General features: G+C 44.1%; 1 protein-coding gene and 1 pseudogene across 1 annotated transcript in view; both read right to left on the minus strand.

The window, feature by feature from the left end:
* Positions 1-12,315, minus strand: part of CUNH7orf33 (chromosome unknown C7orf33 homolog) — a 25,435-nt gene extending 13,120 nt beyond the window's left edge. The window contains exon 1 of the mRNA XM_017862391.1: positions 11,751-12,315. Coding sequence (XP_017717880.1) covers positions 11,751-11,954 — 204 coding nt within the window. The 5' untranslated portion in view covers positions 11,955-12,315. The remainder of the gene's footprint in view (positions 1-11,750) is intronic.
* On the minus strand, positions 11,969-22,508 carry LOC108522291 (uncharacterized; annotated as a pseudogene).

Raw genomic sequence — 22,508 nt, forward strand, 5'->3', positions numbered from 1 at the left:
AGACCCTTTCATTCTGGGTGTGATGTTTTATCTGTGTTCTGCCACCACTAGGAACCTGACTTCCCTCTTCTCATTTCTGTGTGTTCTCATCTGACTCTGCTTCAGTGTGGGCTCTGGGGTTGGGTCTGCTGGTGTTGTATCTTTATTTCCTCTCTTGCATGTAAATTGACATTTGTAGCGTTCTCTTTGTGATGATGTGGACATGCCTTTTTGGATAGTTTCATTTGCTTTTCTTGTTGATCTTTATGCCTTTTGGAGAATAAATGGAGAATTTCAGACTTAAGAAGCAGCCATTATCCTATAGGAATCTACAAAGGATGGCTCTTTTAAAAATATATTACTTTTCTAACTGTGGCTGGTAGAGAGACATGTAATTGAGTTCACATACTTATTTTGTATCCAACAGCCTTGATAAATGTTAAAATTAATACAACAGTTTATCTTTAGATTATTTTGGGAATTTTTAGGCAGACAATTACATCAGCAGTGAATAAAGGCAGTTTTGTTTTTTTTTTCCAATTCCTAAAACTCTTGTTTCTTTCTCTTGCCTTACTGCCCTGACCAGGAATTTTGGTACAATTGTGAATAGAAATGTTGATAGCAGGAATCCTTGACTTTTATTTTTTATTTTTTGAGATGAAGTCTTATTCTGTTGCCTAGACTGAAGTGCAGTGGCATGATCTTGGCTCACTGTAACCTCTACCTCCTGGGTTCAAGCAGTTCTCATGTTTCAGCCTCCCGAGTAGCTGGGATTATAGAGATGCACCACCACGCCTGGCTAGTTTTTGTATTTTTAGTAGAGATGGGGCTTCACTATGTTGGCTAGGCTGGTCTCAAACTCCTGATGTCAAGTGATCCACCTGGGTTGGCCTCCCAGAGTGGCTAGGTGTATAGGTCTGAGCCACCGCGACCCACCCTTAACTTATTATTATCAATCTTAGAGATAATGCCTTCAACATTTTAGTATTAAATATAATGGTTGCTGTAGATGCCCTTTATCTTATTTTCACATTTTAAAAAAAGAATTTAATGGCGAATGAATACTGAATTTTATGAAGCTTTTCTGTAAAACTGAGAAAATCATATAATTTTAATCTCAGTCAGATAAACTGACAAAGAGAGATTCATACACATTTTCCAATGCTAAACCACTCTAGCATTCTAGAGATAAACTCAATTTGGGCCGGGTGCTGTGACTCACGTCTGTAATCCCAGTGCTTTGGCGGGCTGAGGCAGGAGGATCGCTTGAGGACAGGAGTTTGAGACCAGTTTGGGTAACATAATGAGACCCTGTCTCTACAAAAAATAAAAAAGTCAGCTGAGCATGGGAGTGTGTGCCTGGAGTCGCAGCTACTCAGGAGACTGAGGTGGGAGGATTACTTGAGCCCAGGAGTTCAAGACGATAGTGAGCTATGATTGCAACACTGCACTCTAGCCTGGGCAATAGAGCAAGACCCTGTTTCTAAAACAAAACAAAACAAAAACCCCACAAAAAACAAACAAAAAATATGTTTTCTAACCATGTTGCAATAAAATTAAAAACTAATAACAAATAACAAGTGGGTTGTTTAAAAAGGCCTATCTGAGGTGGCTCATGCCTGTAATCCCAGCACTTTGGGAGGCCGAGGCAGGCGAATTGCTTGAGACCAGGAGTTCGAGACCAGCATGAGAAACATGGTGAGACCCTGTCTCTACAAAAAATACAAAAATTTAGATGGGTGTGGTGGTGCATGCCTGAAGTCTCAGCTACTTGGGAGGCTGAGGTGGGAGTATGGCTTGAGCCCGGGAGGTGGAGGCTGCAGTGAGCCGAGATTGTGCCACTGCACTTTAGCCTGGGCAACAGAGTGAGACTCTGTCTCAAAAAAAAAAAAAAAAAAAAAAAATGTAAAAGCTCACCTATTTGGAAAATAAATAACATGCTACTAAAGAATCATAAATTTTAAAAGGATTTAAAATCATAAAATACAAAATATGTAGAACTAAGCAATAATGAAAACACTTTCTTTTAAAATTGGTGGGAAGTCACCAAAACAGTATTTAGAGAAAAACTGTTCACTCAAAATAAATTAGGCAACAAGAAAGGTTAAATCAAATGAACTCAAAGAATGATCTTAAAGAAGTCAATAAAATGGAGAAAGCAGAAAAATAAAGACGAATCAAGCCAAAACCTGGTCCTTTGAAAGATTAATAAGATAGAACCCTGGCAAAACAGATCAAGAAAACACACACAAAAAGATGAATATAGGCAAAATAAAAAATTGAAATGGGGAAATGAATATAGGTGCTTAACAGATTTTTATCTTAATGAGTACTAAGAACAACAAAACACTGAGAATTTGAAAACCTCATTGACAGTAATAAATTCCCAGTATTGCCCTTATATCCTGGCAAGAGGGGCCCCTACTCTGGGCTTAATTTATTTCATTTCATTTTTTATTTTTGTTTTTTGAGACTGAGTTTTGCTCTGTCGCCCAGGCTGCAGTACAATAGCATGATCTCGGCTCTCTGCAACCTCTGCCTCCGTGGTTCAAGTGATTCTCTTGCCTCAGCCTCCCAAGTAGCTGCAATTACAGGCACCTGCCACCATGGCTAGCAAATTTTTTGTATTTTTAGTAGAGATAGGGTTTCACCATGTTGGCCAGGCTGGTCTCGAACTCCTGATCTCACGTTATCTGCCCACCTTGGCCTCCCAAATTGCTGGGATTACAGGCGTGAGCCACTGCGCCCAGCTCTGGGCCTATTTTAGAGGCTCAACTCTGACCCTCCTCTGATTCTACCCATCCCCAAATGGCCAAAGGTACCCAGAGACAAGAGGATATGCCCACTGGAGCCTGTTATCCTACCACAAAACTGTGGGGCAGGGGCTGTGAAGTCCTCTAAGCAGCTCTGAGTTCATTTCCAGGGATCGAGGAGGCTCTTTCCTGCACGCAGCCTGTCCTCCCAAAGTGGCCGAGGGGTGGCTGTTCATGGGAGTGTAGATGGAGTTTGGACGCGTAAGCTGCGTGTCTATAGACACACACAGGAGATCCCTGAGGTGCAGGGCAGAGCTGGAGATGGGAAGAGTCGTGCTGCAGGTCAAGGGCCAGCTCTCCACAGCCACCCACATTCCAGGGTGGACTTTAAGAAATCTGAGAATTCTAGGCTGAGGGCGGTGGCTCACATCTGTAATCCCAGCACTTTGGGAGGCCAAGGCGGGTGGATCACGAGGTCAGGAATTCAAGACCAGCCTGACCAACATGGTGAAACCCTGTCTCTACTAAAAATACAAAAATTAGCAGGGTGTGGTGGTGCACACCTGTAATTCCAGCTACTTGAGAGGCTGGAGGCAGGAGAATTGCTTGAACCCGGGAAGTGGAGGTTGCAGTGGGCCGAGACTGAGCCATTGCACTCCAATCTGGACGATAGAGAGAGACTCTGTCTCAAAAAAAACAAAAAACAAAAAACAAAAAAACCCTCTAAATTTGGCCTCTCAGCAGTTTTGGAGGCCAAGATGGGCAGATCACTGGAGATCAGGAGTTCAAGACCAGCCTGGCCAACATGGTGAGAATTCTAAATTTGAACCTGGCCTTCCAGGTTGTTATAAAAGCATTTTTGTCAAGGTAGGAGGATAGAAGATGTTTAACAGTTTATTCACCTGACTTCAAACTTTTTAATATTTAGACATATTGCTCAGGGGTTTCATTTGTGTTCTTGTCTCAGGCCCTATAATGTTTGAGGTAGACCCGTTTAAGATTTCAGATTTACAGGAATTAACACTATGATATTAGGTACTAAGCTGTGGGAGCAGTTTGCCACAATTTAGAAAGTAGATCATTCTGCATCTGGCTCAATAATTTCATTCCTGGCCGGGGGTGGTGGCTCACACCTGTAATCCCAGCACTTTGGGAGGCCTAGGTGGGTAGATCACTTGAGGTCAGGAGTTCGAGACCAGCCTGGCCAATACGGTGAAACCCATCTCTACTAAAAATACAAAAATTAGCCGGGCATGGTGGTGGGTGCCTGTAATCCCAGCTAATTGGGAGGCTGAGGCAAGAGAATCACTTGAACCTCGGAGACAGAGGCTGCAGTGAGCCAAGATCATGCCATTGCACTCCAGCTTGGGCAACAAGAGCAAGACTCTGTCTCAAAAAAAAAAATTTAAAAATTAAATAAATAAATAAATAAATAAATAATTTCATTCCTGGATATATTCTCTCTCTCTCTCTCTATATATATATAAAATGCACCTATATCTCTATAATAAGTGAACCTATATTTTCTCTCTCTCTCTGTGTATACATATATATATATCTGTGTGTGTGTATATATGTATGTATGTGTGTATATGTGTATATATATATATACACAGAGAGAGAGAGAGAGAAAATAGGCTCACTTATTTGCAGAGTGCCAGTTCTGCTATAAGAAGAACTTGCACCAGAATGTTGTAAATTAACTTTATTATGCAACACGACATCAAGTTTAGCTGATGTTTGTTTCATAGTAAGATTTTCTTGATTAAGGAAGCAGGGCATTGATTTACTAGAAACAAACAGTTCTCAGACCATATTTTGAGTAGCACTGTCCCAGGGAAAGTTTTGCTTAAGTGCCAGAGTTGTCATGTACCAGGATGTTTCTGTTAGTATTGTTTATAATCTAATTGTTGGCAATTGTGGCAACAATCTGGGAGCAAGCTAAGTGTCCATCAACAAAGGAACAGAAAACCAGACTGTGGGATGTTTATAGAATGGCACACAAATCAGCAACGAAATTGAGGGAACTGAACATTTCAATACGGATGCGTTTCATAAGCCTCATATAAAGGGTGGGGGCAGGAGAGGAGGAAGGCAGATTGCAAAATAATCCATGTACAATACAAAGCTGAAAACACGCAAAAATACACTGTGTTGTTTAAGAATGCATATATAAGTAGAGTATAAGAAATGCAAGGGAAGGGAATGGCACACAATGAATTCAGAATAATGGTTACTTTTTGGGAAGGGAGATTGGGAAGGACGAGGCTAGTATGCCGGATAGTAGCATGAAGATCTTGTTATGTTATTTGATGACTTTTGTCTAAAAAATATTTTTGGGCCGGGTGCAGTGGCTCACACCTGTAATCCCAGCACTTTGGGAGGCCAAGGTGGGTGGATCACCTGAGGTCAGGAGTTTGAGACCAGCCTGGCCATTATGGTAAAACCCCATCACTATTAAAAATACAAAAACTAGCCAGGCATGGTGGCAGGTGCCTGTAATCCCAGCTACTCGGGAGGCTGGAGCAGGAGAATTACTTGAACCTGGGAGTCATAGGTTGCAGTGAGCCGAGATCATGCCATTGCCCTCTAGCCTGGGTGACAGAGTGAAACTCCATCTCAAAAAAATAAATAAAAATATTTTAAATACATTTTGAAAATATTTTAATTATAATTTTTGGTTACATATATACATATATGTATGTATTATATGCATATATGTGTGTGTGTATATATATGTATCCAAATGAGTTAAAAACTTAGGTCCACACAAAATATCCACACAGATGTTGGTAGCTGTTGTATTCATAATTGGCTCAAACTTGGAAGCATCCAAGATGTCCTCCAGTAGGTAAATGAAAAAATAAACTGTGGTACACCCAGACAATGGAATATTATTCAGCACTAAAAGGACATGGGCTATCAAGTCATGGAAAGGCCTGAAGGAAGCTTAAGTGTGTATTGCCAAGTGAAAGAGGCCAATCTGAAAAGGCCACAGATTGTAGGATTCCAACTATATGACATTCTGGAAAGGACAAAACTATGGAGACAGTAAAAAGATCAGTGGTTCCCAGCTGGGCGCAGTGGCTCATGCCTGTAATCCCAGCACTTTGGGAGGCCAAGGCAGGCAGATCACGAGGTCAGGAGATCAAGACCATGTCTAATGTGGTGAAACCCTGTCTCTCTTAAAAATACAAAAAATTAGCCAGGCATGGTGGCGGGCGCCTATAGTCTCAGCTATTCAGGGGGCTGAGGCAGGAGAATGGCGTGAGCCCGGGAGGCGGAGCTTGCAGTGAGCCGAGATCGCGTCACTGCACTCCAGCCTGGGTGACAGAGCGAGACTCCACCTCAAAAAAAAAAAAAAGATCAGTGGTTGCCAAGGAGTAGAGTGGGGGAGGAAGGGAGTGGGAAAGGAGGGAGGGAGGAACAGATGGAACACAGAGGATTTTTAGGGCAGTTGACATGGTTTGGTTGTGTCCCCACCCAAATCTCAAATTGAATTATACTACCATAATCCCCAAGTGTTGTGGGAGGAGCCCGGTGGGAGATAATTGAATCATGGGGTCGGTTTCCCCATACTGTTCTCATGCTAGTGAGTTAGTCTCACGAGATCTGGGGGTTTTATCAGGGGTTTCTGCTTTTGCAACTTTCTCATTTGCCTGCTGCCATCCATATAAGACGTGACTTGCTCCTCCTTGCCTTCTGCCATGATTATGAGGTTTCCCTAGCCATGTGGAACTGTAAGTCCAATTAAACTTCTTTCTTTTGTAAATTGCCCAGTCTCGGGTATCAGCAGTGTGAGAACAGACTAATACAGCAGTGAATGAGACTGTAACGGAAGATGCATGACCTTATGTATGTGTCCAAACCCACTGTAATCTAAACTATGAACGTCGGGTGATAATACGTCAATGTTGTTTCATCAGTTGTAAAAAATCTACTACTCTGGTGGGGGAGGTTGATAGGGAGAGAGGTTGTGCATGTCTGAGGGCAAGAGGTATCAGAAATCTCTATTTTCTGCTCAGTTTTACTGTGAACCTAAAATAGCTCTAAAAATATAAAGTTTATTATATAAAAAATATTTTTAAGTCCACGTTTCTGTGAAGACAGTTCTTTTTTTAAACTCAAACTCTGCATCAACTGCAGAATAGAGATTATAACTGGAATGTTTAATGTTAACCTAAAATCTATTTGAAAAAAATTTTAATTGCACACAACCTGTCGTGATTTTGTAGTTACTAATTTTCTTGCCAGTATTCTCAGTAATCTGTGATCATGATTAAACATTGGTTAATGTGATAAATTTAATGGTTACGACCTGGGTAAGCCACAGCATCCTCTCATAAAATGAAGTCCAATCAGCTTTAAGGGATAGCTTAGGTTAAAAGAAGCAAGCGGGCCAGGCACAGTGGCTCATGCCTGTAATCCCAGCACTTTGGGAGGCCAAGGCAGGAGGATTGCCCAAGTCCAGGAGTTTGAGACCAGCCTAGGCAACACAGCAAGACCCTGTCTCTAAATATATAATATATATATTTCATATATATAAAATAATACATATATATATGTGTATATATATATATATGAGACAATTAGCTGGGCTTGGTGGTGTGCACCTGCAGTCTCAGCTACTCAGGAGGCTGAAGCAGGAGGATCGATCGCTTGAACCCAGGAGGTCAAGGTGCAGTGAGACATGAATGTGCCACTGCACCCCAGCCTGTCTCAAAAAATACAAAACAAATAAACAAACAAACAAAAGAAAACCTGACCTGGTGAATATTCAGAAACTATTAAGTGAAAAGTTGGTGCTCACTCTTAGGTGGTCAGGACTTTCTGCTTAAGAGTCCCTAATGATTCCCAGGACCAAGCATGCTCAGATGGGGATGTTGTCTTGTGGCTCACTGTTATCTCATGTAAGCAGGAGTGGCTGGGAGTGCAGGCTGCAAGCTGCACTTGCTGCTGGGTTCCTGAACCATAACATTAACACAGACATTGTCCTTCTTTTGAATAGAAGACAAATGATCCACAGTGGTACCATGCCAAACCTCACTCTGTAAGGATATATTGGACTGAAATATATTGAACATATTCCCAAATTCAAATATATTGAATTTCATCATATTTTCCCCAAACCATTTGGTTTCACATTTCCCTAAACCATTCGGTCAGATTATATCTCCCTACAAACTGTCACCCTCCTTCTGCCAAGCAAATGAAATGATAACTGTTCTGCATTTTACTTGGGTGTCATCTTAGTACCCTTACTGGTAAGTTGGTATTATCTTTCCTCTTACTTCTTGCATTAGGCTGTTCTTTGCATTGCTGTAAATACCTAAGGCTGGGTAATTTATAAAGAAAAGAGGTTGGCCGGGCATGGTGGCTCACGCCTGTAATCCCCGCGCTTTGGGAAGCCGAGGCGGGCAGATCACGAGGTCAGGAGATTGAGACCATCTTGGCTAACATGGTGAAACCCCATCTCTACTAAAAAATACAAAAAATTAGCCTGGCGTGGTGGCGGGCACCTGTAGTCCCAGCTACTTGAGAGGCTGAGGCAGGAGAATGGCATGAACCCAGGAGGCGGAGCTTGCAGCAAGCTGAATCGTGCCACTGCACTCCAGCCTGGGTGACAGAGCGAAGACTGCCTCAAAAAAAAAAAAAAAAAAAAAAAAAAGAAAAGAAAAGAGGTGTAATTGACTCATGGTTCTGCAGGCTGTACAGGAAGCATGGCATCTGCCTGGCTTCTGGGGAGGCCTCCAGGAGCTTTCACTCATGGCGGAAAGCAAAGTAGGAGCAGGCACATCAAACAGCAAGAGTGAGAGCAAGAAAGCAAGAGAAGATGCCACACACTGAAACAACCCAATCTCATGAGAACTCACTTACTATCGGCAGGACAGCACCAAGGGGATGGCGCTAAACCATTCATGACCAGTCCACCCCCATGATCCAATCACCTCTCATCAGGCCCCCTGTCCAACCCTGGGGATCATATTCCAACATGACACTGAGCAGGGCAAATATTCAACCATGTCACTTCTTTTCCAGCAGGCATCTCTCTGCGCTCTGACCCTCTCCTGTCAATCCCAGCTGGGAGTCTCCATTTTTACAGTCCCCTCTAAACAGGCTCTTTCCCCCAACCCAGGTTTCATGCTCAGCCTTTCCTAAATGCATTCAACACCTAGTCAGAGGAAAAGCATTTTAACTTCAAACTAACATTTAAAATAAACAACAACTTTAAAGCATGTTTTTATGAAGGCAATATAGATTCTCTAAAGAAATTCAGGGCAGTTGCGGTGGCTCACGCCTGTAATCCCAGCACTTTGGGAGGCCGAGGCAAGCAGATCTTTTGAGGTCAGGAGTTTGAGATCAGCCCGGCCAACATGGTGAAACCCTGACTCTACTAAAAAGACAAAAAATTAGCCAGGAGTGGTGGCAGGTGCCTGTAATTCCCACTACTTGGGAGGTTAAGACAGGAGAATCACTTGAATCCGGGAGGCGGAGGTTGCAGTGAGCCAAGATGAGCCATTGCACTCCAGCCTGGGTAACAAGAGCGAGATTCCATCTCAAAATAAATAAATAAATAAATAACAAAAACAAAGAAATTCAGAACATTCTGAGCTCTGGAAAAATAATATGTAACCCATAGTGCCATCCATAGACAACCACTTTGAGACTTTGCTGTATCTTACAGTGTTCTGATTAGATTTAAATCATATCAGTCAGGCATGTTGGTTCATGCCTGTAATCCCAGTACTTTGGGAGGTGAGGTGGGCAGATCACTTGAGGTCAGGAGTTTAAGACCAGCCTAGGCCAGGCGCGGTGGCTCAAGCCTGTAATCCCAGCACTTTGGGAGGCCGAGACGGGCGGATCACGAGGTCAGGAGATTGAGACCATCCTGGCTAACCCGGTGAAACCCTGTCTCTACTAAAAAATATAAAAAACTAGCTGAGCGAGGTGGCGGGCGCTTGTAGTCCCAGCTACTCGGGAGGCTGAGGCAGGAGAATGGCATAAACCTGGGAGGCGGAGCTTGCAGTGAGCTGAGATCTGGCCACTGCACTCCAGCCTGGGCGACAGAGCGAGACTCCGTCTCAAAAAAAAAAAAAAAAAAAAAAAAAACCAGCCTGGTAAACATGATGAAACCCTGTCTCTACTAAAAAAACACAAATTACCAGAGCACGGTGGTGGGTGCCTGTAATCCCAGCTGCCTGGGAGGGTGAGGCAGGAGAATCATTAGAACTCAGGAGGTGGAGAGGTGGAGATTGTAGTGAGCTGAGATCATGCCATTGCACTTCAGCCTGGGTTACAAGAGCGAAACTCTGTTTCAAAAAAAAAAAAAAAAAATTAAAAAAAAAAAGATTTAAATCATATCTACCCGGCTGGGCACAGTGGCTCCCACATGAAATCCCAGCACTTTGGGAGGTTGAGGCAGGCAGGTCACCTGAGATCAGGAGTTTGAGACCAGCCTGGCCAACATGGTGAAACTCTGTCTGTACTAAAAATACAAAAATTAGCTGACCATGGTGGCGTGCATCTGTAATGCCAGCTACTTGGGAGGCTGAGACAGGAGAATCACTTGAACCCAGTTGGCAGAGGTTGCAGTGAGCCGAGATCACACCACTGTACTCCAGCCTGGGCAACAGAGCTGGACTCCATCTCAAAAAAAAAAAAAAAAAAAAAAAATCCTATCTACCCTTTATGCTCCACTCATCCACTTGTGGTGTCCTTTAGAAGGAACGTTTAGGCAGTGATAATCTTTTCTCACCTTCTTTTAAGCACATCTACGTCATTGATTATCATTTATATTCATCATTCAGAGACTAATTGTATTGGTTCACATCAAAGTGCTCCTGGCTGAGGAGGTATTTTCTTCTTTTTACTCTTCTAATGCTAAATGGGCTTTCCCTGACCTGAGCTGTCCGCAGCTGACCTTAGCAGCAGGCAGACACGACCCCTTTGCTGACCCTGCAGTTCATGCAGCTGTTCTCAGGGAAAGGTCACGAAATCCTCTCTGCCCTTGAGTGACCAGCCAGAAGATACTCTGAGCCTGTGGCATGTGTCAGTTTGGGGCACTGTGCCACAATGAGGGTGTGGGCAAATGGGAAGAAGCCAGGAACTGCAACATGGGAGAAAACAAATTAGGGCTGGAGAGCTAGGTGGGGACACCTGTGGCTGGTCCCCATCAAACTGAACACCCAAAGCTGGAGATAAATACAAAGTGGGAGCTCATACTTTAACCAAAAATGCCTGCCTAGTGGGAGGCAGGGGCTTGGGCGTCAGGAGTTGTCAAAGATCCAGGTCTTGCTGGGCATGGTGGTACTTTAGGAGGCTGAAGTGGGAGGATCATTTGAGGACAGGAGTTTGAGACCAGCCTGGGCAACATGACAAGACCCTATTTCTACAAAAAATAAAAAAAATTAGCCAAACGTGAAGGCACATGGCTGTAGTCCTAGCCACTCGGGAGGCTGCTCTGGGAGGATCACTTGAAGCCAGGAGGTTTATGCTGCAGCAAGCTATGATATTACGCTGCACTCCAGCCTGGGTGACAGAGCAAGATACTATCTCTAAAACAACAACAACAACAACAACAACAACAAGTCCTGGTCTTTAAAGCGAGAGAAGAGGCAAGAATCTAGGCAAGGAGAGGGGAACAGGTGCAAAGCTTATGCCAAAGGGCGACCAAGATAGAGGCTTCCTGTGCACACATCTCCAGGGCAAGACATAGTCTGAGAACAAGCCTATTCCTTCTACCATACTATGTGAAAATAAACAGTTTTTACGTTGCGATTTTTCAAGCATGACTCAGGCTAAACACAAGAATACTCAATGGAGTGTTTTGTGAGGATTCTTTTCCCTAAGAAGATTCCAGGCCTCCTTTGGGGCAGTGAATTAATCACTGTCTCTCTCTTTACTTAAATGTCCATAACACATACTAGAGAGTCAAAAACAGTGGTGGATGGAGTGAATGAATTCTCAAGAGACACTGACTAAAAGAGCAGTTGATTCATCTTAGAATCATTAACTTACCTGATGTCTTCCCGTGGCATATGACAAGTTCAATTGACCTGGACCACCCCTAAAGTGGACCCAAACACTGACTACCCTCCCACTCAGGCGAAGGTCACTCCGGCGCCGTGCCCCACTGGGCAGAAGGGCTCCACATTCCCATTCGGGGCCTGGAAGTCCCCAGGGACACTCTTCAAGTCTGAGGCTTTGAACTTCCACTTGCATTTTGGCAAAGGTGATTACCTTTTCCTGGATGCTGTCAAGGAGAGCGACACGTCACCACCAATATCTAAGATCAAGTCGCATGGATCCCCAGGGCCAGCAGGAGGATTCCGACATGGGCTGGGCGCCTCTCTCCTGACCACTCGATTGGTATCACCGCAAGAAAGGTCACAGCGAAGTCGAAAATGCCTGAGGCAAACTGGGGTGAAAGAGGGACCACCAGGCAGTGTGACAGGCAGCCGCTTCTGCCAGCTCATTATTCCCACCTGCTCCTGTCGTCGCATAGTAGAATCCTAATGCGAGTTTACGGAAAGTTAGCTGGAGCTTGTCCTCCATGTAATTCAGATCACGTTGCCTGCAGCTCTTAGGTACTCAAATAAACAGAAGGACTAATATTACTACTGAAAATGTAATTAAGGGCATTCATTGTAAAGTAATAATGATTACCTCACCCTCACCATATGGCCAGAACTGATTAACACCTAGAAGAAATGATCTAAAACCTCTACAATCAGAATGAATGTCTCAGGTCATAATGAGAAACATTTTGTGTGTGGGGAGTTGGGGTGAGGGAAGAAAAGTGGTTGGGAGTTTACTAAACCAAGAGGCACAAACAAAATAGGATAACATCCTGAAAATCTCATTCAGATTAGACAAGTTGTGTTTTTAGTGTAGAACCCATATCACACATGCAAAAATATTATAAGATTTACACATTGGAATTGTCACTTAATTGGATGATTTTTTTCTCCATTGTTTCTTTTCTAATGATGAGGAATTGATGGAGGAGTCTCCATCGAGGCTGGCAGTTTCTTAAAACCACCAGGGAAGGGCTTAGCCCCCTGATTGAAAATCTTTGTATCGTAAATTACTGGTTAAAATGCTGTTTGTTGTCAGGAGTATCATGGAGTGTGATTTAATCTCTTTAGATTAAAGTGGTAGAAATGTTAGCATTTCTGGGTAGTACCAAACAGGTTAGCATTACAAACGATGCCTAGAAAGATACGGACCCATTTGGAAGCCAGGGTTGCTGTAAAAGCCAGTTTGCAGGTGCACCGTGGGGGGTGACAGGATGCCCAGGGCTGTTCTTGATTAGTGTATGTGCCCTAAGGCCATATGGTGAAGCATAAGGAAGCAGAATTTGGGATATTTTCCCACCAGAATCCTTAAGGTTACTCTGTGTACTGCTGGGGAAAGCTTAATGGGCTCAACACCACCCTTGAGGGAAGGCAACAGTGGAATCTCTTTTTTCTGCAAATACTTCCTTGGGTGGTGGATCATGATTCCCTGAGGCAGGATTTCCTGCCGCAGAGCTGGAGGGGCTGGTAGGGCTTGTGGGCCTGGTGGGGTTGGAGGGGCTGGTGAGGCTGGACGAGCTGGTAGGGCTGGTGAGTCTAGAGGCGCTGGAGTCCCAAGAACTTGGCCTGGAATCTTGAACCTGCAGCCATACATTCGGACCCTAGCTTTGGCTTTTTACTTCTCTGTCTTTGACCACTAGAGAAATAAACAAACCTCATAACATTATTTCCTCGACTGCCTCTTAAAAGTCAAAATCTTAAGTTAGGGACACCTCACATTTTGGTCAAGACCAGTGGACCTAGGTAAGAGAAAATCAGAGAATTCCCAAGGTGGAAGAAATTATTCCTAGACAACAGATCCCCTGGATTTGGGCTGAGGAGTGAGACAGCTGGTCACCCTGGGGGTGAACAGAGCCAAACGCATACGCCTCATTGTTGTTTTAATAACCCAAGTTGGATTCAGGGAGTACCTGTGCAATTCTGTGATTAGCACATCTGCAGTGGATTTCCCCATGTTGTAGCTGAGAGGCGGGCTGCTGAGAGGACCCCTTAGGGAAAAGTGGAAAACTCTGCCTCTAGAACGGAGACCTGGCTTTCTCTTCCACTGCTCGATCTGAGCTCAGGGATTCTGTGCCCCTCTCTCTCCGGACAGTTTTTACACCAGATGATCTTCTAATTGCTGTGAATGCAGCCTAATCAGCAAGTCCCTATCTGGGGACATTATCAATTTCAAACCTTGGTCAGTCACGAAGCCCCACTGGAGGACTTCATCCTGAAATCCATGAACAAAGAAAGAGATCCCGCAACGCTGTCACCTAAAATGCCTTAAAATGCCAGTGCTGCGACAGATGGCCCTGCTTGGTGTAAGTGACAATGCCCCCAGCAGGCCATTGATTCTGTTTGTGAAATTTAAATATCTGAACAATGACTGATGGTGCTAGAGAGACGTGTAACTTTAACACCCCCCCGCCCCGACTCCAACCCCCACCAGGTTTCAGCATATCTCAGTAGTCCTAGTAAAAATAGGTCAGTAAACAGCCTTATTTATGGCGAATGCTTGGGGTTCCTAGGTCATTGAGCCATGAACACTCAGGGAACTGAGGTGTGGCTGGGGATGGGGGTTGGAAATAACTCTTTAAGCAGAAAACAGTGTACTCCACGTGCACAGAATACAGAAGGAACTGAGTTGGCAGCGATCGGGACAGTTCATGGGAGGAACTCAGAGCAAAATCAATGCTTTCTCTCTGTGAGAAAGTTTTCAATGTTTTTCCCTTTAAGAAAAGTGAAAACTGTAGTTTAATTTTAAGGAATGCGATCGTTATAAAAACCTGGACTCTTTCAAATTACAAAGTTTTGTTTATGAAAGTAAGAGTTTGAGATTTTCCTTTAAGATAGAATGGGGAAAACGAGGATTATATTAAGCCTTGTTTATCAACAGTTCATAACAATGTGTGTTTCTGCATGCTTTTCCCTTACTCTGAAATAGGTTTTACTTTGCTTAAATTAGTAATTAGTAAATATTAATGCTTTATTGGTTTAATAATACATTAAAAGCAGTTTATTTTCACAGAAAAAGCCCAATTATTTGGTATTGTAAGACACAAAAGAGAAATGCCATAATTCCCACTGGGGGCTGTGGATACTGGACCCCATAACCAGGTGCCAGAGTTCACGTGGTGTTCAAAATCCAAATTATAAGCATAGTGCCAAGGACTCTCAGGATGGCTTCTGCAAATCTAAGCCTTCAGAAAAGGGATGGAACAACAGAATGAGTGTCATCATGGCTTGGATGGTTGGAGGTAATTTGGGCATGAAGAGCCTCTAACTGTGACACAGTTGGAGGCTTCCAACATCAGCTCTAAGTATATGCACAAAGTCAGAGTCTCATAGCTGAGCTATTAAAAATAAAATCAACACCAAGATGTACTTGAGAGTGACTCTTTTTATCACTTCCTTTTCACATGCCTTTGATCTCTGTCTTGTGTGAAAGTCTACTATAAAAATGTGTATCGTCACTATGTCTATACTGATGAATTTAAAGGGTCTAGAAAATAATTTCAGAAACAAGGTTTTGGCAAACCCACCAGGCATTAGCACCTGACTTAGAAACACCCATGTGCAAATGCAAAGCTCCAAAAGCGACTTTTGACCCTTTCCTTCTGTGTTGATTGTTGTATGGACGGCAGTGGCAAGGTGGAAAGGCACATGGGCTCTGCAACATTAGGGTTAAAACCCTCCGTGGGATGAGACTGCCCCAAGCAGCCCAGTGTCTATTCTGGGCTCTGGTCTGTAGGCCTCCTGGGGGCTGACAACAGCTGCCTTCAGGCTCTCAGGGTGGGGTCCTTCAAGGAGCAACTGAACAGCTGCTGCTCTCCATCTTTCTCTGCCCATCCTGGGAGAGCCTCTTCCCCTCCCCCTGTCCCTTCCATTCTGGCTAAGAGACCATTTTCCTAATGGCGGGCTTCCCACTTCCTCCTTCAGCATTGGATGCATCTGTCTCTGCCAGAGCAGTAACAGCCCCTGCCTGGAATATTTGTATTGTAATTTAAAAAACTGATATCTGCTGTTTCTCGAGCTCTCTGATGCTAAGTGCTTCAGATGAATTATCCCTCCAAACCACCTCACACTCACAATTCCAGATCAATAAGTTATGGGTTGATCTTACAGTTACTGGACAGGGGTCCAGATCCAGACCCCTAGAGAGGGTTCTTGGATCTCGTGCAAGAAAGAATTCAGGGCCAGTTCATAAAGTGAAAGCAAGTTTATTAAGTAAAGGAATAAAAGAATGACTACTCCACAGACAGAGCAGCCTCGAAGGCTGCTAGTTGCCCATCCTTGTGGTTATTTCTTGATTACATGCTAAACCAGGGGAGAATTATTCGTGCCTCCCCCTTTGAGATCATATAGGGTAACTTCCTGACGTTGCCATGGCATTTGTAGACTGTCATGGCACTGGTGGGAGCGTAGCAGTAAGGATGACCAGAGGTTACTCTCATGACCATCTGGGTTTAGCGGGCTTCTTTCCTGCAACCTGTTTGATCAGCAAGGTCTTTATGACCTGTATCTTGTGCCGACCTCCTATCTCATCCTGTGACTTAGAATGTCTTAACTGTTTGGGAATGCAGCCCAGTGGGTCTCAGCCTCATTTTACCCAGCTCCTATTCAAGATGGAGTTGCTCTGGTTCAAACGCCTCTGACGGCTTCTTTTTCATGTAGCTCTTTACACGAGATATAGAGAAGTCTCCAGGACTATAGGAAAGACACACAAGCCCAGCCTTCATCTGGAGAAAAGGAACTGGGTTTGGCCAGGCTAAACCCCACGTGGCCTGAAGTCTTGGTGTCCCATTCATGATGTTATTCCGGAATGAATAAGCCAGATGCTGGGAAGTCTGATACGTGCTGAACTACTGTGTTTTGATGTGAATGTCTTGTTGAAATCCTATGGCCAGAGGGCACTGTTGGCAGGAATTGGGAATTTTTCCCAGAGGGAGTGGATATTCCCACCATCCAAGATCTTGAGGAGATCAAATAATCCAAGGACAGGGAATGAGGCCTGGGGAAGTGGCCCTTGGCCTGGGAGAGGGCATGGAGAAACTGCCCTTTCTCCGGGCCTCATGGGCGAGTAGAGACCCTGTTGAATGGTCAGTGCCTTACAGATTCTGAAAGCAGTCCTATCTAGAATTCAATTTGGAAGAATTTCTGTATTGCAATTCTTTCCTATTATTCTCAAGAGTAGTGGACATTTGTTTTTGCCCTCCTGATATTCAACTCACCCTTTTTTGGTACTAGCATCTTCAATTTTCCTGGGGAAGATTGGATTCCCCACTCGTCCCATGGGTTTCAGCCAGGGCTGGCCCCATCCCATGGCTTCGTGGGTGCACAAGTGATGCGGAGCTGGCCAATGAGAGTACTGTGCACCGCTGGCCATGGTGACTGGTTCATGGCTGAGCATGTGACCCCAACTGGGCCAATCAGAGCCAGGCTTAGGTCTTGCTAGGACTATCAGGGAGAGTCATCCTCTTACCTCTGGAAGGAATAAGCCTAGAGCTTCCGGGGACAACCACTTGGAGGATAAAGTACACAGAGCAAAACAGAGCCAAGAAAGAGCTTGAATCCTGAAGACATGCAGCCATGACCTCAGACTGAAGACCGGAGCCTCTGAATCCAGCCATGCCCAAACTAAGAACATGCCTGTACTTTTTCAGCTTTGTGAACCAAAGAACTCTCTCTTTTTGGCTGAAGTCGGTTTTGATTGGAGTTTCTGTCATTTTCTTCTAAAGATATCTTATTAAATATATAAGCCATGTCTCATCGGTCACCGTGGGAAGTTCAGGAAGGGTCCTTGCCCATGCTTGACTAAAGCGCACTGTGTGAGAACAGCAGCAGCTTAAGAAGCTGATGCAGACCCTACAGGAAGTCATCTTCATGGGGGAAGTGGACAGCGGCAGTCCGAGGCCTCATCCTACCAAAGGCTGCAAGCTTCCCCCCGGACAGATGTGTGGAACATGTCATTGTATTTGTAGATCCTCAGAAATACCTGGGAAAGGCATCCAGTCAAGAGGCTCTGGATGTCATAATAATTTGGGCATTAAAAGCTAATGTTTATACCCATGTTCACATCAGCATTATCGACAATAACCAAAAGGTAGAAGCAATGCAAGTGTTCACACACAGATGAATAAATAGACAAAATGTGTTCTATCCATACAATGGGATATTGTTCAGCTTTAAAAATGAAGGAAATTCTACCACATGCTATGACATGGATGAATTTTTAGGACGTTATGCTAAATGAAATAAGCCAACCACAAAAAAAACCCCACAAAATATTTCATGATTGTACTTATAAGAGGTATGTAGAGTAGTCAAATTCAGAAAGTAGAACAGTGGTTACCAGGGGCTGGTGGAAGAGGGAAATGAGGAATTCTTGTTTAATGGGTACAGAGTTTCAGTTTTGCAAGAGTTCTGAAGATGGATGTTGGTGATGTTTGCACAACAATGTGGTTCTACTGAAAACGATTGCACTGCACACATGAAAATGAGAAAGATGGTACATTTTGTATATGTACATTTTACGGCAGTTTTTTTTTTTAAAGCGAATGTTATCTCATTCTCATTGTATTTCAGGCAGTGAGGCCAGTCAACACTTGGATTACACAGCTAAATGTTTTACATTGTGCCAGGGAGGAACAGACAGAGTTGACTGGGGTGAGAAGGCTGAAAATAGGTTCTAGGTTTCTTCAAGGAGTTTCAGATTGGAGACAGGTCCTGAATCAGTAACAAATATTATAGCAACAGTCCATAAATTTAATTTAGGCTACCTCCAAGATCTAGAAGTTAATTCTTTTCTTTCTTTCTTCTCCTCCCTCCCTTCCTTCCTATCTCCTTTCCCTCCTTCCTTCCTTCTTCCTTCTTCCTTCCTTCCTTCCTTCCTTCCTTCTTCCTTCTCCTTCTTCCTCCTCCTTCCTCCCTCCCTCCCTCTCCCTCCTCTCTCTCTCTCTTCTCTCTCTCTCTCTTTTTCTTTCTTTCTTTTGACAGGGTGTCTCTCTGTTGCCCAGATTGGAGTGTGGTCATGCCATATCATAGCTCACTGCTACTTCAACCTCCTAGGCTCAAGCAATCCTCCCACCTCAGCCTCCTGAGTAGCTAGAATTGCAGGCATATGCCACTACACCTGGCTTTTTTTTTTTTTTTTTTTAGAGATAGGGTCTCACTGTTTTGCCCAGGCTGGTCTGAAACTCCTGGGCTCAAGTGATCCTCCTGCCTTGGCCTCCCAAAGTGCTGAAATTACAGTTGTAAGCCACTGCACCCAGTCCTTTCTGAGAAAATGTAACACACTTAGAGGTGAGATCTAGCCATGTGGGAGCTACAGTCTTCGTTTTTGTTTTTGATTCTTCCACTGTGAGTCTGGATCACCTGTGGAATGATCACAGTAGAGAGGCAGAGGAACTGGTGAGCCCCTGTGTCGTGGTGGGGTAGGTAAGAGTGCCTCAGGAGTAATGAGATCCTTGCTGTAGGGAAAAATGTAGGGAAAGATCTGGGGTTCTTGGTGTTCCTTTCGTCCTTTATTTCTTCCCTTCCTTGCTCCAGGCACCTTTTATCCTCTGCATAAAATTGCATTAAAATAATTTTCAGCCTTTAATCCCAGCACTTTGGGAGGCTAAGGTGGGTGGATCACTTGAGGTCAGGAGTTTGGGACCAGCCCGGCCAACGCGGCAAAACCCTGTCTCTACTAAAAATACAAAAATTAGCTGGGCGTGGTGACGCTCACCTGTAGTCCCAGCTCTCTGGGAGGCTGAGGCAGGAGAATCGCTTGAACCCAGGAGGCGAAGGTTACAGTGAGCTAAGATCCAGCCACTGCACTCCAGCCTGGGTGACCAGAGCAAGCCTCTGTCTCAAAATAATCAATGAAGCCGGGTGCGGTGGCTCACGCCTGTAATCCCAGCACTTTGGAAGGCCGAGGCAGGTGGATCACGATGTCAGGAGATCTAGACCATCCTGACTAACATGGTGAAACTCTGTCTCTACTAAAAATACAAAAAATTAGCCAGGCACGGTGGTGCGCACCTGTAGTCCCAGCTACTTGGGAGGCTGAGGCAGGAGAATGGTGTGAACCCGGGAGGCAGACGTTGTAGTGAGCTGAGATCGCGCCACTGCACTCCAACCCGCCTGGGTGACAGAGTGAGACTCCATCTTAAAATAAAATAAAATAAAATAAAAATAATTTTCAAATGCTTCCCTTTGAAGTACAGAGGCCTGAAGTGGATACGCCCTGCTGACCTTGAACACAAGAGGCAGCAGCATGCCAGGACCCGCGTGAAGAGGCCTTTCTCGCAGGGTGAAAATCACGCTGACCAGCCTGAGCCCCAGCGGCTTCAGCAAGATGAACTTAGTACTGTGGAGAGAAGAGTGATGGAGAAGGAAAGAGGAAGGGAGATAAGGCCTCAGGGACTTCCAGGTGCCTATCTCAGGAAGGCAGGCTTTCCATATGCTCGAAATATTCCTAGCAGGACCTGTAACGATTGTATTTTGTACCATTCTCCAATTGGGTTAGTAACTGTGTGTGTTCCATGTGTGACTGTGTACTCTTTCAGGTGGTATGAGGCATCATGGCAGAATGACGTGTATATATTTTATTCCTCTTCATTAAAACAGTTCGTTAAAACAGTGATTCATTGGGTGATGGGCGTACCAAAGTCTCACAAATCACCCCTAAAGAACTTAATCATGTAACCAAGCACCGCCTGGTCCCCAATAATCTTTGGAAATAAAAGATTAAAAAATAAATTAAAAAAATTTAAAAACCAAAATTCATCTCAAAAAAAAAAAAAAAAAAAAAGAACAGTGATTAAAAATGGTCAGGCTGGATGCAATGGCTCACGCCTGTAATCCCAGCACTTTGGGAGGCTGAGGCAGGTGGATCACGAGGTCAAGAGATCAAGATCATCCTGGCCAACATGGTGAAACCCCGTCTCTACTAAAATACAAAAAAATCAGCCGGGCGTGGTGGTGGGCACCTGTAGTCCCAGCTACTCAGGAGGCTGAGGCAGGAAAATTGCTCGAACCTGGGAGGCAGAGGGTGCAGTGAGCTGAGATCACACCACTGTACTCCTGCCTGGCAACAGAGGAAGACTCCATCTCAAAAAAAAGGTGGTCAATGAGATGAAGAAAAAGATAGAAAAGCAAGGGGGTGGAATAGGGACTGATGAAGGAGTTCATTTTCTGCCGGTATGCACCAGACTGCATTTCAGGAGGTTACACCATAAGGTTTCATCCACAAGATGAAGTGAAACCCAGGGGCTTTAAAAAGTCCACATTTTAACACATAGGTCATTTAGGGGAAAGGAATTGAGTTTCAAGAAATTGAAACTTACGGGATTGCTTAAAACCTTGTTGATGGAAATAAAGCTAGAAACACTCCATTGACTTGTCAAATCAATGATGTTCATTCAGTGGGTTTCATCTCAATAGTTTCTGTGGAGCATTTTGTTAAACATTCTGAGGAGCGATGCCCCCAATGATCTGGAAATTCTTTGATTCTGAATTTTCAATCAATTAACCTCCTTAAAATCATTTCCCCAGGAAGATATTTTTTAAAAAGTAGAGAGATGATGTGATGTTTAAAGCTGAGTGTCAACTTGACTGGATTGAGGGATACAAAGTATTGATCCTGGGTGTGTCTGTGAGGGTGTTACCAGAAAAGATTAATATTTGAGTCAGTGGGCTGGGAAAGGCAGACCTTAATCTGGTTGCATAATCTAATCAGTTTCCAGCTAATATAAAGCAGGCAGAAAAACGTGAAAAGGAGAGACTGGCCCAGCTTCCCAGCCCACATGTTTCTCCCATGCTGATGCTTCCTGCCCTCGAACACCAGACTCCAAGTTCTTCAGTTTTGGGACTCGGACTGTCTCTCCTTCCTCCTCAGCTTGCAGAAAGCCTATTGTGGGACCTTGTCATCCTGTAAGTTAATAATAAACTCCTATATATATATGTATGTGTGTGTGTATATATATATATATATAGCCTATTAGTTGTATCCTATTAGTTCTGTCCTTTTAAGAGAATCCTGACTAATACAGATGATGAAGAAATAGTTCACATTTTAAGGTGTGTTTATTTGTTATTATTTTAGCTTATTTTATTTTTAGAGATGGGATCTCACTCTATCACCCACGCTGGAGTGCAGTGGCAGAATCATAGCTCACTGCAGTCTCCAAACTCCCGGGCTCCAGCAATGCTCACGCCTCAGCCTCCTGGGTAGCTAGGACTACGGGCGTGTGCCACCATACTTGGCTAAATGTTTGGCAGTCTTAATGGTTTTATTTAAACATAAATAACGTGTGCACATGAGCTGTGTATTCATTTTGTTTGCTGCACAGCCTGGCATTGGGGTTGGTGACTCCGAGGGCAGCTGGGCCGCTCTTTCCGTATGGCTTTGCAGTACTTGGGGGAAACACTGTGAGCCGTCTCCGCACAGGGAGATTTGTTGCACATCAGCGGCACTTCCAGCTCCTTGACATTGTGGACCAGGAACTTCCAGAAGCCACTGGGCGACATGTGCTTTGTTATTTTTGTTCCCATAGCCAGTGTTGGGCATCAATATCTGGCCCTTGAATCTTCTCCAAACCCTGTTGTCAATACTTCTGGGTTTCCACCAGTTACACTTAATTTTGACATATCGATCTGACTGGTGCCAGATGAACTTCTTGGTCCTCTTTTTGACAATCTTGGGCTTCATGAAGGGTCTGAGGTCAGCCAT

Source organism: Rhinopithecus bieti, unplaced genomic scaffold, assembly GCF_001698545.2.
Source record: "Rhinopithecus bieti isolate Rb0 unplaced genomic scaffold, ASM169854v2 scaffold_64120, whole genome shotgun sequence".
Taxonomy (NCBI): domain Eukaryota; kingdom Metazoa; phylum Chordata; class Mammalia; order Primates; family Cercopithecidae; genus Rhinopithecus; species Rhinopithecus bieti.